Raw genomic sequence first — 18,336 nt, 5'->3', positions numbered from 1 at the left:
TGTGCTGTGGAAGCAAATGTGTTGGGAAACAGTATCGAGGTATGGCAAGCTCCAGTGGGTGTGCGCCCTGATTATATTGCTGCCACCAGTCAGACGTGTCTGCAGTGCGGTTAAAATCAGAGCAGTATCCCAAATTTGGGGATACCAAATTTTGTCTTGGATACTACAGTGTTCCCTCATCATTGCTTTTTGGCTTTTCCCTTGTTCACTCAAATGTATCTATGCACACCCACTTGTATCCATCTATGGACTCATGCTTTAATTTAGGTTTTGTATACATCTTGTATCAGAACTGTTATGTATATCTCTGCTGCTTTTGCTTGCACAACTAAGAAATAAATGGATTATTTGCCAAGAACCAAGATTGTAAATGACAGTAAACCGTTTGCTTTAATTCTCTCCCCTCATCCAGTTCACTTGTGAAAGATGCCTCTTCTGTACCTCTTATGGACGTTACCAACTTGTCTACACCTCGCAAGTTCCTTGAAACATCCCAGTTCAGTACTCCTGGAAGCTCCAGCAGTGAGTATTTGTCAGGTGCATTCCTAACAGGATTATTTTGTAGCTCTTCAGCTGATTTTTGCAAGAGTAGCAGGCATATTGTCCCGTCTCCTTGGACTGGCGCTGGTGGGGGTCTTGAGACAAAAAGATACGAAGTGATCTGCAGAATACTTGGAAATGAGTGAGTGATGCATCTGGGAGCAGAATTTGGTCATATCTGCAGTTTCCTCTTGGCAAGTCATCCTTCCTCATCAGCTGTAGTTAATTACACTATTTTCTGTGCTTGTCCTGGTGTTGATCACGTTCTTGGTATCCTGGACAGAAGAAGGATTTGCAGTCAGTTGAGTTGCCATAGAGGTCTTCCCTATGTTTGTTTAATGTAGGCAGACAGGTATACATAGATGTCTCAGAAATATTTTGCTGTGTTGGAGCCAAAAGGTCAAAGCTTTTCCTCCTTGTAGCTTTGAGTAAAAGTCTACCTAGACACAGGATTAATCTGGTGGTCATCTTTGTATGCCTGTTACTGCAACGGATACTAAGCAAAATACTCAGTTTTATTGGTGCTTTTGTATGAAGCTTTGAAAGTACTGCACAGATGGGGAATTAATCCTTGTATTGTTTCAGTGGATTAATAAGTGGGGTTGTCCTTGTTTAACAAAGGAGTAAAATAAAGAATACAGAAATGACCTAGATCTCTCCTGCCTACACCCCTTTCAGTCTTCCTCAAATGGAGAGTATCTCTTCTCATCTTTAACTCTTTTGTCCTTCTTCTTGTCTTGATTCTGTTGTTTCTTGACATGCTTGCCTCCTAGCTTTTGTTTGATCGTTCTTTTTTGTTCGTGTTTGTTGTTACTTGATACCCTGCTTCTGCAGGGTTGGCTAGTCTCTGTCTGAGGCTGTATTTCTACATGGTGGAGGTTTGCGAGGAGTCACTCGTGATGTTCCAGTACAGATTTTCCAAGCTGGAAACTGAAGCTTGGTCAAGGAACCCTGGAATAGAAACCACATGAAAATTCTGGACAGGAACATCAGAATTCCTGCACTTTTCCTGTGTGATCAATAAGAAGTTCAGTTTCTTGACAAAGATCACATGATTTGGGGAGTTTGAGGAAATAAAACCAGAAAAGATGAATCCCATTCCTACCACTGTAAATGTTAACCCACTTCTGTAGTGAGTTCTGCACCTACAATTTGAATCCTCCTAGTTTTAAAAAAAAAGAAGTCTGGAGTTACAGAGCTGTTGGAAGGCTCTTGTCATGCCTTGTGATGGGGAATAGACAGCAGGAAAAGAGCCTGCTGAGAATGGAAATCCTATCTTTCATTGTCTTCAGTGTCTTCCTTGGTTGTTTCTTATTGCTAATATAATAACAACCTTAAGTATGCTTTGAAAATAAAGGTTTTGTTTTATTTGTTTAGTTTTTCACTTTTGCACCTTTGAAGATTTCCACAGCCTAGCCTGCCCTCATCTTCTCTGCTGAGATTTTTAAAGGACTCGTTTTTATCCAGAGCTGGCTCTAGGAGGCAAGAAAAAACTGAATCAAGCAGACAAAAATAAGGACAAAATTGTTAATAAGGATGAGAAGAGAAAGAAGGATTGTTTTCAAAGAAAAAGGGGGGAGAAAATACAATAAAAGGGGCTCAAGGGTTGAGATAAGGACAGGGACATCACTCAACAATTATCGTGACGGGCAAAACAAACTCAGCACAGGGACATTAATGTAAGTTATTGCCTATCACTAGAAGCCTAAACTGTGAGAAACTAAAAGCAAACCAAAAACACCTTCCCCCTTCCACTTTCTTCTACGTCCTCCCCTCAAGCGGTGCAGGGGAACTGGCCCTGGGGGCTGTGGTCAGTCCCTGACACTTTGTCCCCGACACTCCTTCACGGTCCCTCTCTGCCCCTGCTCCAGGTGGGGTCCCTCCCATGCTGATCCTGCGGGGGCTTCAAGAACTGCTCCCACACGGATCTGTACCATGGGGTCCATCTGTCAGGAGCAAACTGCTCCAGCACGGGTCCCCCACGGGCGGCAGCTCCCCCCCCACCCCCCCTGCTCCTGCCTGGGCTCCTCTCCACGGGCTGCAGCTCCGGCCCGGGGCCTGCTCCTGCGGGGGCTCTCCATGGGCCGCAGCCTCCTCCAGGCCACATCCACCTGCTCCACCGGGGGCTCCTCCACGGGCTGCAGCTTGGAGATCTGCTCCGTGTGGGACCCATGGGCTGCAGGGGGACAGCCTGCTCCACCAGGGGCCTCTCCACAGGCCGCAGGGGAACTGCTGCTGCGTGCCTGGAGCACCTCCTGCCCTCCTGCTGCACTCACCTTGGGGGCTGCAGGGCTGGGTCTCGCTCCACTCTCGCAGCTGCTATAGTGCAGCAGTTGTTTTTTTTTCCCCTTCCTTAAATCTGCTTCTCCCAGAGGCCCAACCATCGTCACTCATGACCTAGCTCCGGCCAGTGATGGGTCCCTTGGAGCTGGCTCTGATCTGCCATGGGGCAGCTGCTGGGCTCTGCTCACAGAGGCCACCCCTGCAGCCCTCCTGCTACCAAACCTTGCCACGTAAACCCAATACAACATCTCAGATAAGTTCTCATTTTATTTGCTTCATGCAGCGCTGATGGCATTCACCATCGCTTGTTCTAAGATCACCTGATAAACAGTTATTTCATGCTGTGTTTGAATTAAGGTGCCACGGCACAAGCAACAGGTAGGAATACAACAGTAGTCTCTAAGAGCTAGGTTGTTTGTGAGCATAAAATGGCATCACTTCTTTGACTCCAAACGCCTGATAATAAAGGCCCCGTGGCTTCATCCTCAACTCCCCTGAATTGGCATAGGTCAATTGAGGATCTGCCATGAAACTTCTTGTTTGTGCAGATCTATTCTCGCTGTTCATGCTCATTTGCACCAGAAAATCTTTCACCTGGTATCTTCTTTCACATTCTATTACTCAGTGATGTGCTGGCCAAGTGTCCCTCAGAATGGGAAAGATGAAGGATATAATAGAAACCATTTGATCAGCTAAGTATGCATATGGTTTTGCTTCAAGTGCACAATGTACTTATGTATATTTTTTCCGGATAATTTTATTTAGAAGTAGCCTTTTCCTGGGCTGCAGAAGTATCAGATTTAAAACTTATGTGTATGCATAACAAAAGCTGTTTCTGCCTTAAGTCATTTAAGTTCTTTAGCTTTTTATTGATGAAACAAAGTGGCCATGCATATTAATGCATGTCACTATAAAGCACTGACTCATTCAACCCATCTCAGCAAAGCAGATGCCAAGATTTTGAGTCCTTTCTGCATTCTCTTCCCAAAGGAGATGTTACTTTGTGCTGTAGAACCTTTATAAGGAAATTAAAGCAGTTCCTGCCGCACTTAAAATAAACAAAAGCTTCAGTAACATTCACCTGAGGATTGTAGATACGGCAGTTCACCAGTAACTTTCCCTTCATGTCAGTTCAGAGAAATAAATTCACTTTTAAATTACATTTCTCTGCTTGAACCTTCAGTATTCCGAAGAGTGTTTATGACAGTTCCTGCCTTGCCAAGCTCTTCCTGGAACTGTAAAACGTGCTCACCAAGTGTGCAGAAAACCTGAGAGCTCCCTTTCCTGAAAAACTCTTGGGAATGCATCTTAGAAACCCAACAGAAGAGAACCTGAAGTGGTGACAATGCATGTTGTGGTTGATGGGATTTGTAGATTTTATGCTGAACAGAGCAGATAATACTCTTCCTTGACCCAGATATCTCAGCTGTAAGAGAAGAATCTAGCTTCTAGATCCAATAGTGTATGGTGGTGTCTAAAATCAAGTGCAGTTACTGCTCAAGAATGTAAGCCTGTCTTCGTACGTGAAAGCACTTGGAGACCCGTGAAGTTGGCCCTGTGAAATATCGTCAGGAACCCCAGAGCTTTAAGGTCCAGTTTTAAAGGTGGCTCTAAAAATGCCATTCTGGTGTTCTCTGTTGTCACGATTGCTGCAACTTTAAACGTGTTCAACAAATAAATAAAGGATTTTTTTTCTCCAGTAATGTCATCTGGGGATCTACCCCCAGCAGGGTGATTTTTTTCTCAATCATTCCTACTACAAGTTAAAGGATGCTAAACCTGAGTTGTCCTGTTAGCTGCTTCGGCTTCGCATTTGCACCGAGGACTTAACCAGAAGGTGGTGGGAGTACAGCAGTGAGTCTGATTCTTTCCTGCCATCGTTGTAGAGCTGTGTGAAAAGCAGAGTTTGTCCTCATCATCTTAGGGTAAATTTTTTGTCTAGGACATTTAAGAAGAAGTCTGTTCCTACAGTTTAAGAATGTTTTGCAGCTGTACAATAAAACCTGAAAGCCTACGAAGTAACTTTTTATGCATCTTTTTTCAAGGCCATGCTTTTTCTCACTGATCCTCGCTAATGGTTTGTATTGTGCTGCTTGATGCATGTAATCCATGTGCGTTTGGGGAAGGAAAGGGGAAAATCAAGAGGATTCTTAGAATTAAATGCTGTTACAATAGATTTGAGAGAGTCGCCATGCCAAATTAAAATGTGTCTGCTTTTGGAAGACTAACGTTCTTAAAGCTGTAGATGGAACTGTATGAATCACAGCTTTAGAAAGAGGAGATTTGCTTGGGGCTTTGACGTTATTCATCTCTGAGACCTGTTTTCTTTTGGGCTTGGCAGTAAGGCAGATCAAGAAATGTCCAAAATCTTTAAGGGACCCATTTCTAAAGGAACTGCCTATTTGTTGCCCATTGTCTCTACCCATGGGTCAAAGCAAGGCTTCAGCACCAGAAATAAACAGATGAAGTTTCTTCAAATATCGAATTATGCCTTTGGGGCACTGTGAACTTGCATCCTTTTAGAGAAAAGGATTGAAGGCACAAAGGGTATAATCTGGAAGGACATAAATCATGGAAAATAGTACATTAAATTTTACTAGTCGCCCATAAATGCACACAGCTAATGAAATCTTCTCTAATAAGTAGCAGCAAATTTTGACCATTCATTGGAATGAAAAACAAGACCCAAGAGTTTTCTTTAGCTGCTTTGCTTAAATGAGTTATCAACACTGGCTTTTCTGGGGATCAAACCAGTGCTATTAAAATGTCTCTCGCAGCAGATTTCTTGCTTGCGAAATGGCAGAACAGCACAAATTAGGGTATCGTCAATTGGAACAGACGTTTTTATAGGGCATCGTCAAACCGGGGAGCCGTCAGGGAAACCTCTACCTTTCTGTCTGTGGAGGTGATGAATCAATGATGCACATGATGCAGCTTTCTAGTGGTTTAAACTGGATGTGGATTTTGGCTGCTTAAACATGCGCTTTCAGATGCACAGCTCCCATGATGTAACGCTTCTGAAAATGCCTACGTATTTCATTAGAGAGGCTGTGACAAAGACATTGCTCCTTTAGGTTGTTCTCAGGAGATCTTGGAGAAAAGGTATTTGAATGTTCTGCTTCCTAAGCAGTTCTCAGAGATCATTTGGTGCCTTCTTTGAATGAAATTAACCGTAAAAACTGCTTCAAATTATTAGGAGATCCTGAAATTTGGTTGTCTGAAGAGGTCAGTTTACTTAAAAAGACCTTAAGTCGTGTGTCAAACCAGCATGGGAAAAACCTCAGTCGAATGAGCAGGCTTCATGTAATCTCGTATTTCTGTTGGTTTGTGTGGGCCCACACACAGGTGTTGATAGCTGGGTACCTTATTGGTTGATAATATGATGAAGCTGTGTTTAACGTAAAACTGCAAATTCAAAAGATGTCTGTATGGAGATGAGAAAGGCGACAATCTGGACTTAGAAATGTTTATTCTGTGACATCACATTTTATTCGTTACGCTCTCAAAGAGGGCAGGGAAGGCCAGTAATGAGTGGAGTACCACCAGCGTTTGCATGCAGTCCTGTTTAGCATCTTCATTAGTGATCTGGGCGATGGGGTAGGTGCACCTTCACAAAGTTCGGAGGAGCAGCTGCTGCACCCAAGGGCCGTGCTGCTATACAGAGGGAGCTTGGCAGGCTGGAGACGTGGGCTGGCAAGGGTACCATGGAGCTCACCAAGGAGAATTGCCGAGTCCTGCCCCTGGGGAGGAGCAGCCCCAGCCCCAGGACGTGCGTGGGGCACCCAGGTGGGAAGCAGCTTGGCAGGAAAGGACTTGGTGGGCACCAAGTTGAACGTGGGACAGCAACATGTCCATGCTGCTAAGAAGGCGAATGGTATTCTTGGCTGCATTAGGCAGTATTTCCTGCAGGTCAAGAGAAGTGTTTCTCCTCTTTACTCAGCGCTGGTGAGGCTGCACCTGGAGAACTGGGCATACTGGAAAGAGTCCGACAGAGAGCGATGAAGGTGAAGAAGGCTCTGGAGCACTTCTGATATGAGGCAAGGCTGAGGGAGCTGGGACTGTTCAGCCTGGAGAAGAGGAGTACGTGAAAGGAGGGTGCAAAGATGGACCCTGGCGCTTGCCAGTGGTGCTCAGTGCCAGGACCAGAGGCACCGGGCACAACCTGGAGCCCAGGGGGTTCCCTCTGCCCACCAGAAGCACTTCTGGGCTGGGTGGGTGCTGAAGCCTGGGCACACATTGCCTGGAGCTGTTGTGGAGTCTCCTTCTTGGAGAGCTTCAAACCCACCTGGGCACCCTGCTCAGGGTGGCCCTGCTGGAGCAGGGTGGGACCAGGTGTCCCCAAAGGTGCCTCCACCCTCAGCCAGTCTGTGATTCTGTTATGCTGTGTTTCTGTGAAATTTAGTTCTCAGTGCTACTGAAAAAAAATCCTATGGGATTCTTCTGTGGTGTTTTCTACCTGTGTTACTTTGAGAATAAAGCCAAGTTGTCTTTAACTGAAAGAAGACTTTTTTTTCCTTCCCTTCTCTTTGATGAATAACAAAGGAGAAGAGGTTAACCAAACTGAATCTAAACAGCAGCGCCAACGTCCAGATTAATTAATAAAAACAATCATTGCAAACATCCAAAGGACACTTTAATCTTTCATGGCTCCTCTACATTAAGCAAGTGCTTGTGGCACAAACGATGATCCTCCCCCGTAAAAGAAGGAACACGGATTCTGCAGATGCAGTTCAGGTGGAAACTGGTGCGTGGGGAAAGCGAGGAATAGCTTCTGCCAGTCCTGGGCTTTTGTCTTGATACCAATGAATGGGAAAATTATTCACTTTAAATGCAGATGAAGCTTTCAGTTCTGAGAGGCGATCTGTAGGGACATCTCCCTTCACCCCTCTGCCCACAGAGGGTAGTACGGGGGCTCACAGTTTGGAAGAAGATTGGAAGAAGAACTTCTCTGTAAATGTCAGGCTGCTTTGATGTCTTTTTCCAAGAGGTGAGGGACCGGTTCCTGGACCAAGGCTTTGTGGTCAAATAACTCCTTGATGGCATTCAGTGGTAGAAGAGGATGTTTGAAGCGGGGAAGACGCAGGAAAAAAAACAACTCATCTTCAGTTGCCCAGGGTTGGGATCTCGTCAGATCTTACAGATAAATGGGCCCCTGAAGCTACCCAGGATACCTGTTTAATAGGCAGAATGTGCAGGAAACACGGTCCCCACTGTTTCATCAAAAGACCAGATGTAACAAAACTTGGATAGCAGAGTGGTGCTGCTAGATATTGAACTATTCACCGTGCTGTTGTTTGTAAGAGATGCAAATCGATGTCCTGGCTATCAGAGGGCGTTCCAAATTGGTTTGCTCTTTTGAAAATGGAAGAGGGTTCGTCTTCGCGTGCTGGCAGAGTTCCCAGCAAGATTGCTGCCTTTGGTCCCCTAAATGCTGGCCTCACATTTGGATATAGCACTGCTTCCTCCCTCTCTACTTCTCGTTGTGGGATATTAGGAATAATTTACAGCCCATTACAGAGGGGCTGCGGTGTAATGACGGGGACCTGTCCTCTCAAAGGTTGTTTCGGCTGCGAATGCCGTGCCTTGAGCTCAGAACAACGAGATTTTCATTTCTTAGCTTTAAACAATAAGTGAAAACCCTCATCTAGCATTTCCAGTGTTGTTTTCCCCCCAGCTATTGTTCCAAAGAGCTCATTTTCCATGTTTGGGCCCGGCATGCTGTGGTTTTAAAAGAACAGCAAGCGGCATTAACAAAGCGGGTGGACCGCGTCCGCAGCGCACAAAGTGCTCAGAGTGCTTTGCAGCCTTGTGGGTTGGGAGGTGAGAGCCTGGGCGGAGATGTGTGTGCATCCAGTGGGACCTTCTGCTTGGTGTTACGGTTTGTGTGCATTCAGGGTGTTTCCTGTATTATCGTTCCTTTTTAAAATTTTTTTTTTCAGTGCATTCTGGGTGTTTTTATGTCGAAGTTAACACCGTAACTCGCCAAATTGCACATTTAAATAGAATTTAATTGAAAAAAGCATGTGCAAGAGAGGGGAAGAAAGCAGTCTGTGACCCCCAGACACTCTGCCCCGATGCTGATGACCTAAAAGCCGATGTCATTCTGCATTGTGGTGTGGGATGACCCCACAGGGTCCCTTCTTACCTCCCTCTTACCTGGCGGCGCTGCTGGTGCTGGAGGCTGGAAGACGAGCGGGTGAGCAGCGCGTGGTGTGAGCTCGAGGTGCCGTGCCTGGGATTACATGACAGCAAGGAGGTTGGTGTCAGCTGCCACTGAAATAAGCTTTATCTGCTTATTGCGGCGCTGTTTGTGAAGTGACACCATACGGACTCTTTGAGGCATCGTTTTCTTGATCTCGTGCTGACTTACAGGGCGCTGCTGCTCTCTGCTCGGAGTGCCGTAGCTTTAGACGGCGACAGGGCTGCGTGCTGCTTGCGACGTGCCATTCTTCATTTCTGCCATGCCATTTCAATCCTGCCGGTGGATCTTTTGATGCTTATTCAGATTCTTGGAGAAGTTTTTGATTTAAGCGAAAAAATCTGTTGAGCAGCAGAATCCACGGGAGTCATCTGTCATCCAACAGCCCTCGCCAGAGCTCGGTACCAGGAAGGCGAAGCAGCCGTTTGGTTTCCATTCCTACTGGATTTCCATTTCCATTCCTAGGAGCCAGTACAGTGGATGGCACAGCTTCAGGCACGTCCTTCGGAGCCGATTCTCCACGTGCCACCACTCTGTCTGCTGACGAGCATGGCAGGGGATCTGCCAGGGTGCTGTGGTCAAGGTTCCTAGAAGACACTTACTTCTCACTGGTGTTTCGATATATTTATTAAACTCTTCACCCAGGCTTCAGCAGAGGCATCCTTTTGTTGTTGCTGGGTGTTATCTGTAAATAAAGAAATGTTGATTAATGATGGTACTTAAAACGAGTGTGGTACCAATTGCCTTTCTCCTCTTGTCGCTTAGCAACAGAATTTCTCCCTGTGCAATCCCTGGGCCTTCAGGAGGGTTGTATCCACCACATCCTCTCTAATCCTTCTGGTTTTTCCTGTCTAGAAGCCTCCCTGAAAGATTTGAGTAACTTCATCAACCCCTTGACAGACGTAATAAAGCAGAATGGGATAACATCGAGCAGTAACTCACCTCGGCAGGGTAAACTTTGCTGAATTCATCACAAGTCTGTTAGGCTTGATAGTGTTTATAAGGAAAATTTCTCTCTTGTGAAGAATCTAGTGAAGGGAAACAGCTGGGTTGGAAATTTAGAGTTTTTAGCTCCTTGAAACACATTTGGGGGGTTTGTAGTGATAGAACACCTCATTTGTGGATATCTTAATTGCACCAGGCTTCCTCTGCTTCCTAACTAATATATAAGACACCATAAGCTCTGTTTCGAAGTCAATCAAATGTAGAGACTGTTGTGTTTGTAGGGAACTTCACAAGCAAAGTAAAACATCCACTGCCCTCTCCTACCTCCCCAAAATCTGACTGCTGATGTCTCCTTGTTTATTCCTTGGTTGCTTGAAGTGTTACGCGTGGTGCTAAGTGTGGATTTCATTAGTTTAAATCTTGGTTTTTGCTTTTTAAACTATATTGCAGTGCGAGAAACGAGCCTTCTGGAAATTAAGGAAGATATGGATCTGGATCCAGAGGAGAACAGCACTGTCTTCATGGGCATACTCATCAAAGGGCTGGCCAAGCTGAAAAAAATCCCTGAAACAGTGAAAGCCATCCAGGATCGCCTAGAACAAGAACTCAAGCAGATTGTTAAGCGCTCCACAACCCAGGTGGCAGACAATGGTTACCAGAGAGGGGAAAATATTTCCCAGGAAAATCAGCCTAGGTAGGGATATTTCGACACTGAAACTTGGTTGCTGTAAAAAGAAGTCTAGAGAAGGGTGTCATGTCTGCTTGCCATTTGAAGGAATGACAATAATGTTCTTTGCACCAGCAGAGATCTGAAATACTAACATTTTGAGAAACCCCTGTGTCTTGATGAAAGGCTTGATGTGCCCTGAGCACCTGAAAGACTTGGGAATATAGGAAATACATTCAGAAAGGGGAGGTATTTGTTGCTCTCAACTAAGGATGTGGGTAAGGGAGATGCTTCCTTCTGTGCTTGGCTGTAGAAGAGAATCTTTTGGCTAAACAGATGTTTGAAATGCAGATTTGAAGGTGGGAGCACAGTAGAAGCCAGCATTACTTAAGTAGTAAGAGGTATATAACGTTAAGCACTTGATTATTTTTTTAACCTTAACCTTTCGTTTTAAGCAGCTTTACAACAGATTGAATGGTAATGCTGTCTCAGATTGCTGGTATGTATGGTGCAAAGAACACTCGGTGCCAAAACAAATATTATAGTCTTGTGTTGCACTGAATCATGACTTTACGCTTGGTGCTGATGCCAGAGAAATTTTTAAGTTCATACATAATAGAACTTTGAAAGAGAAGATTCAGCTCAGTTATTTATTTCAAGTGGAGCAGAGTCTAATTAAGCTGGTGCAGGTGCAAAGCTTAGAAATCATATATGGAACTAATTGTATCAGTAAATATATGGCCAAGTTTCTAATTGTTTTGCAGCCCCATTTACATTAATAGCAAAGTGTGGAAGCCAACCAAGAACTACGTTTTTGCTCTTCTTCAGGAGTCACTAAAACAGGACTCCATAAGGTCTAGCTATCAATTTTAGCTGAAGTTTTAATTTGTGATACTGCATGTTGCAGTGATCACTGCCCAAAGGGAAATAGTGGAGAAGAAGACTGAAAACAAAAATGTGTGTCTTCATTACATGTAATACTTATAATGGAAATTGAAATTGCTCCCAAGGAAAAGTTTAGCTTGGTAAAGAATTCTTCTTCAATTCCTGGCATTATTGCCGTGGAAACAATTATGTTGTGAAGAATTAGTAGCCTTATGGTGCTGAAGAATTAGTAGCCGTATAGTACTGATACCTTGGTGAAGCCACAGCAAGTTTTTTTGGGTGGATCAGAAGGCAGAATTTTCATCTCTGATATCATGATGGAACTTAATGTATGCTTGACACTTGTTTTATGAATTGGTCTTGAGAGGTGACATGGGTATTGGTTGCCCATCGAAATTGATAAAATTGGATCATATCATATTTTAATGATGTTAACCTGCCCAGAGGGCTAGGTAAGGTACAGAAAACTTTAATGGGTTTTGGCATGTGATTAGTAGGAGTTTATGAGCCCTTAGGATGCTTATATTCCAGAGCTGTGGAAAGTGTCTTTAATTCATGTCGAATAAGGAGATAATTAGAACAGTTTCTAAACCAAAATTGCATGAGAAGTTTACAGCAAGGAGGTAAATTCATTTATATTGAAAAGAATAAATTATAGTCTGGAAAAGTATACCACCCCTTAAATTATCTACAATTTAAAATCAGAACTATGTGACTTTTTCCTGCTGTCAAGGAAAAAAACAAAGACATAACAACGAGGTCCTCATGTTTCAAGAGAGCTCTGTAAGACCCCAAATTTGAGCGTGATGCAGCGCCTGAAACTACGTAACTGTTCATTAGCCTGTCAGCCACGATGCTGATTTGACCTTAGGATTTGGTGAGTAAAATGCTTTTCAGTTCACCTGAAAACTAGTTATGCATGAATGCCTCTCAGTCTCCTAACCCTGAGCTCAGTGCCTTTGTTCTTAAAGGTATCCATAAAAAAATTCTCCCTTCTGGCAAATCAAATGACTAATGAGATGACAGAGGGGGTCTGAGGGCAGGGCAGGTTGAAGGCTGTGTATTGAACCTTCCGGTGGACAGCCTCCCTTCACTTCGTTAGGTACGCACAGAACACGTTCGATGCATTTCTGCATCGTCGTCTGGTAGCCCTCAAGGGTTGGCTCGTGTCTTATCCCTGTAAAAAGGGTGATACTTCACTCTACTTGATAATCTCTGCCTCTGGTGTAATTCTTTTGGGGTAGCCACATAAAAATAAGGTAGAGCCCCCTCATTGTGCAAGAGCTGAAAAAGAGATCAGGCACCGATCTTCCATTAGTATTCTTTTTGACTACCTTTTGTGTGGCCACCTTTTCCATTTATATATGAAAAACATGAATTGCCCCCAAATTTTTGAGATCAAGATTTTTTTTTGTTATGACTCAACGAGCTCCCAGGGAGTAACGATGTGTCTCATGTACTTCCAGGTGTTGTCTTCACAGGGCCAACAGGCTCTTGGCCAGTGGGCTCTTGGCTTAGATCTTCAGAGGTTCACTGAGTTCATTCTCTTGAAGTCCTGTAGCCCCTGTATGCCTGCCAGGAGCAAATCTTGTCCGTGCTGTTGGGTACTGGGCTTGTTAATAAGCACAAGAGGAAGCAGCAATTGCAGCACTGATAACATGTGGTCCATTCTGTCTTGGGCGTGTTGTCCTTGTCCTTTGGGTTGAGCACTCCTCTCCTTGGTAAGCAGTCTGGCTGCATGGAGAGCTGGTGTGAAACTGGAAGGACCTTCATATAGCAGCAAAAGGATGTTTTTACCAGTGAGCTCACAGAAGAAGGGCTTGCATGGTCCCCTGACACAGCTGATGTTCAGGTTTCCTGAAGCACACAACATGGGTGCAGTAATGCCATACACCTGATTTAGAGTAGATCTAACTAGGCAGAACACGTTTGGCTGTACTTTGCTATGAAAATAAGCCCTCTTTACTCAGGTACATTTACCCCCATGAAATATGAATGACATGATGTAGAAATTTGACACATGAACGTATTAAAACCTGTTAAGGGCAGTAGCAGCTTCCTAGTAGTTCCTTGTCCCTGGTGGAAGATCATTTTGAAAATTAAACTTGAATCTCACCCAGTTGCAGTTGTCTTCAGCTTTAAGTGGCTTTTTTATTTTATTTTTTTAAATTGATATCTGTGCTTGGAGCAAGTTTATGAAAAAGTGCTTGAATGTAGGAGTTGCCATTGACTTATCTTTGGTTAGTGGCTCATTAGAGTGTAATACCTGCTTGTTTAGACATGTGTATCTTGGGTCGCAGAGGACAGGGTATCACAGACAAGCCCATGCTGCCTTAGCTTGGAGTACTGGTATGTCTTAATGAATTTGTGGGTATCTCCTGAGGTGAGGAAGGCTGCTGACTTTAGATGAGTAATAATCCAGACGCGTGCCCACTTGAGGGCCAGATTTATGGGACAGGTTTTCGGGAGGGATACATTGCCTGAGCCTTACTTGTAGCTGAAAACCTGACCAAAGACGAAGAGGTGTACTGATGATTTTGTACCTAAATCCTACTGATTGCATTCAGTGCATTTTTCCCTACATGTTTGTAAGACACTTCTGGCCTTTTAATCTCGAAGCTCTAAAATAAATATAGAAATTATACACGCACCACCACTCTGACCAGGCAAAGGACATTATTGCTGCAAAGACGCATGGATTGTCATTAACAACCTCATTCAGGTGTCAGCAGTCGCTTTGCATCTATTCATTCTCTGTTAGTGCCCAGACAATAGGAGTTGCTTCCGGGTGTGTGTCACTGTCTCTCAGCATATTTACCATATTTCTCGGTGAAGGGGTTACGAGATTGCTTTGACAAATTGCCCAAGCCAGGCTCCTGTCATTGTCTGTATGTGTTCTACGTAGGTCACTCGGTGCTGCAACCCCGTGTGCATAAAATCTAGGCCATATTATTTTATGCTGTTTTGTCTTATTTGCTGTCTGACACTGGCTGGGTCTGCGTTTCTTTTGGGTCACCTTGTTTCAAAAACAGCCTGACGGATTAGTGTACAGAGGAGGGCTACTAGTGTCCAGAGAAAGGCTACTAAGATGGTGAAGGGCCCAGAGGGGAAGACATACGAGGAGCGGCTGAGGTCACTTGGCCTGTTCAGCCTGGAGAAGAGGAGGCTGAGGGGAGGCCTCATGGCGGCCTGCAGCTTCCTCACGAGGGGGAGCGGAGGGGCAGGCGCCGATCTGTTCTCTTTAGTGAGCAGCGATAGGACCTGAGGGAATGGTGTCAAGCTGTGACAGGGGAGGTTCAGGCTGGACATCAGGAAGAGGTTCTTCACCGAGAGGGTTGTCATGCACTGGAACAGGCTCCCCAGGGATGTAGTCACGGCACCGAGCCTGTCAGAGTTTAAGAAGCGTTTGGACTGTGCTCTCAGTCATACGGTCTGAATTTTTGGGTAGACCTGTGTGGTGCCAGGAGTTGGACTCGATGATCCTTATGGGTCCCTTCCAACTCGGGATATTCTATGCTTCTGTGATTTAGAAGACTTTTAGAGAAAATAAAATAAAGGTTAGAGGTACAGGCTAATTTGAAAACAGAAGTGGAAAAATGATTTTGGTTGAGAATGGAGGATGTACCACGGTGTTAGTGAGGCCGAAGGACGTGGCTGGGGGAGCTTCATTTCTGTCAGTCTATGCCATGAGAACAGGCAGATGGGAAGACCAAATGACTCTGTTCAGTGTAATACTATCTTAGTAATGGCTTCATAAATAAGTTGGTAATGTGAGATGAAGCTCACTTAGAATCAATAAAAATGAATTTGTCAAACTATCCAGCTAGTTTGGTTCTGCAAATTCATACTTTCCTGGGTCAATAATGAGGTATGTAGAGAATTAAATTTTCATTAGCAGTGGGATGTTAGTAGAGCTTAAGCTTGCATTGCTAATTTTTCTGAGTGGCAAAGAACCCATTTGACCCCACGAGGCCACCTTTTTGGCATTTCTATCAAAGCCGCGTGTTGGTTCCTCAATCAGGAAATTTCTTCTCTTTCCCAATGCTCCCACACCTGCTTTTCCTCCTCGTGTTGCTGGCTTGTGGCTGAGCAGCCACCTACCCTAGCTGGCTCTTCGCCTCTCTCTGGTACTTGCTGTGTGAAGCTCTACAATCCCGTAGGGGCTGTTGAAGCCATAGTCACCTCTCCCATGGCCCAGAATAGGTTGGAGAAGGTACTTGCATAAAAACAGTGAAAGGTTTTTTCAGGCAGCCTTTTCTGCACATTGCTGTATCTTCTTCACTGATAACAGCAGTGATGGGGCAACGGTGCTCAGGGAGAAAGTTGTGTAGACCTTCCTCCTGTAGGAGCAACTTCTCTGCCTTGGGCAGGGTAGTTATTGGGCTTTATACAAAACCTAAATGGAGGAGAATGACTTTCCTCCCACACCGAACTTTCTTGTATCACTTGTATGTCCTATACTTTTGGTTATCTCCTGACTGTCTTATTTAAATATGTAAACACCTGTAAAAAAATGTGATAGTTTTCTCTTTCAGTGCCAACAACACTTATTCATTAGGCATTTTCACATTTCCTAAGTAAGAAGGAAATTGATATACCCACCAGTTTTTCGGATTGCTTAAATGAATGCCTTAGTTCTATAGCCACTTAAGGTATGGCAATATTAATGTCTTTGTGTCTTCTATGAGTATGACAATTCCTAAAAACATCAACTTATTAATGTTACCTACATTCTGACCACAGAACAGAGAGTACAGAGACCTGGTCACTGTACTCTCCAGGACTTATCCATGGGCTCTTTCAGTCGTATCAAGGTGCTCTTCTGCTTACCCATTTGAGCTGTATAATTGATGTCACTAGTAGGTAGATGGTCCCTGTGAGATCCGTGGGAGAGTTACATATGTACAGCATTATACAGCTGTGTGTGTGTGTATGTACGTATAATGAACTGATGGTTGTGTTTTTGATTAATAGCAAGCTTCTGTCCTGTGCAGGCTAGAAGTTTAGGCTAAGGTAGGTGGTTTTAGCCACAGCATCATGCCAGATGACTCCTGCTGTCTGGTGGTACCAGCAGCAAATGTGCAGCAGCTTCTCAGATTCTCCAATTAACTCTCCAGCTTCTGGCTTAAACAGCTGACAAAACTGGGTGTATGCAGATACTTTGCGTACTGAATTAAAGTGTCCAAGGCACAGATGCACACCTTATTAGTGGTTGTTAACAAACAGAAGGCTGTAGTGTGGTGGTTAATGAGTGAAGGCAGCTCTGCTTCTCCTGCAGATCTTCAGTCCTCCTCTGGGGACAGTAACCTCTGCTGGGAAGACACAGCAAGTGCGTGGTAATTCCTAAGCTGCTGTAGTGAAATGCAGTGGAGCCTGTCTGTCAGAGCTTGGAAGTGCCCAACATAGGGATCTGGGAAGTGTTACCTTCACTTTGTGTTGGGGTTACACATGTACTTGCATTTCTCATTAAATGGCAGTGAAGTTACCAGAATGTTCCTTTTCCCAAATAGTAAGACCAAAAATAACGAGTCATTGCCTTGTCACAAAATATGTAGCACTTGGCAAAGGTACGTTAATTACAGTAATTGGGCAGTAAAGAAGCTATAGGAGCAGATAATGTGCTGTACATTTTGATGAGGTTATAGCTGTATCATCTTACAAAAAAATCTTTATAATTGACACAACTGAAGAGCTTGATGGTTTAGGTTTCCTGTTGTTTAATCCATTTTTTTAATCTTTCATGTTGTTTAAAACCTTCCATACTGCTTATTTCATAATTTAAAATGAATATCTTGCATTATTTTGTACGGGTAAGTAAATTCTTATTGGATTGACACTCTTCCTGCCTTCTGGGGGAAAGGCAGGTGGTCTCCATCCCTGTCTGCTGCTCTACCTGGGAACTTAAAATGGTCTCTACTACTATCATGGTATTGAAATGTTGTGTAGTTATGAATGTATTTGTCTTTCCCACACCCCCAAGTTGAACACACTAAAGGTGAAGAGCTTGTGTATTGAGGATGGTGCGAAAAGGAAGGTGCTCAGAAGTAAATGGGTACCAAACTTGAGCTGCTAACCGCCGAAGCTAATCACCTCGAGCCCCCAGGGGGTTTGAAGCTTCCCTGGTTGCACAGAGCATCTGTCGCAAAGCAGGGCCTGAAGTCACAGTCCTGTGACTCCTGCCCACTGCTCAGATGTGCAGCGTGACAGTGTGCTCTCAGTGTCTTCTGGAGAATGAGTGGACGTTGTCTTGGTGGTTTTCAGGTTGCTGCTGGAACTGCTAGAGCTTCTCTTTGACAAATTCAACGCTGTGGCTGCTGCACACTCTGTCGTCCTTGGACACCTTCAGCAAACAGTGGCCTCTCCTTGCAGCCAGTATGATGGTGATATCAAGCTCTACGACATGGTCGATGTGTGGGTGAAGATCCAAGACGTCTTGCAGGTAAGAAGCCTTCAGGTGGGCACACTTTGAGCTTGGGACAGATTTTTTAAACTAGAGTATCACAGAAAACAGTTCTGTCATGTTCAAGAGACAGCTGGACTGCAATTTGTCTTGATTTTTGGTAAGTGGGCACATTTATAGCAGACTTTTAAATTCCAATGAGCTTAAATATCAGCAAAAAAAACCCTGTGGTTTCGTCCTTGTAGTGTATGGAGAGGTTGATTCCTTTTGCCTACCAAGTGATTTAGCAGAAGCTTTCAAACAGTGACATTTTTGTTCCATGTTACCATGTCATGCCTGTCTCATAAAGTGTCACAGCTCTAATCGCTTGTCTTCTCTTGTCATCGTGCCTTGGTTATAGTCAGCTGAGACACTAGC

General features: G+C 44.3%; 1 protein-coding gene across 4 annotated transcripts in view; it reads left to right on the top strand.

The window, feature by feature from the left end:
- The window catches only part of EXOC4 (exocyst complex component 4), a 383,044-nt gene that overhangs the window by 41,276 nt on the left and 323,432 nt on the right, over window positions 1–18,336 (top strand). For all 4 annotated transcript variants that reach the window (XM_035566622.2, XM_050708396.1, XM_035566625.2 and 1 more), the window contains exons 5-7: window positions 413–522; window positions 10,418–10,661; window positions 17,781–17,958. In XM_035566622.2, coding sequence (XP_035422515.1) covers window positions 413–522; window positions 10,418–10,661; window positions 17,781–17,958 — 532 coding nt within the window. The remainder of the gene's footprint in view (window positions 1–412; window positions 523–10,417; window positions 10,662–17,780; window positions 17,959–18,336) is intronic.

Source organism: Cygnus atratus, chromosome 1, assembly GCF_013377495.2.
Source record: "Cygnus atratus isolate AKBS03 ecotype Queensland, Australia chromosome 1, CAtr_DNAZoo_HiC_assembly, whole genome shotgun sequence".
Taxonomy (NCBI): domain Eukaryota; kingdom Metazoa; phylum Chordata; class Aves; order Anseriformes; family Anatidae; genus Cygnus; species Cygnus atratus.
The sequence above is the reverse complement of the archived record's forward strand: the minus strand, read 5'-3'. Positions and strand labels throughout refer to the sequence as shown.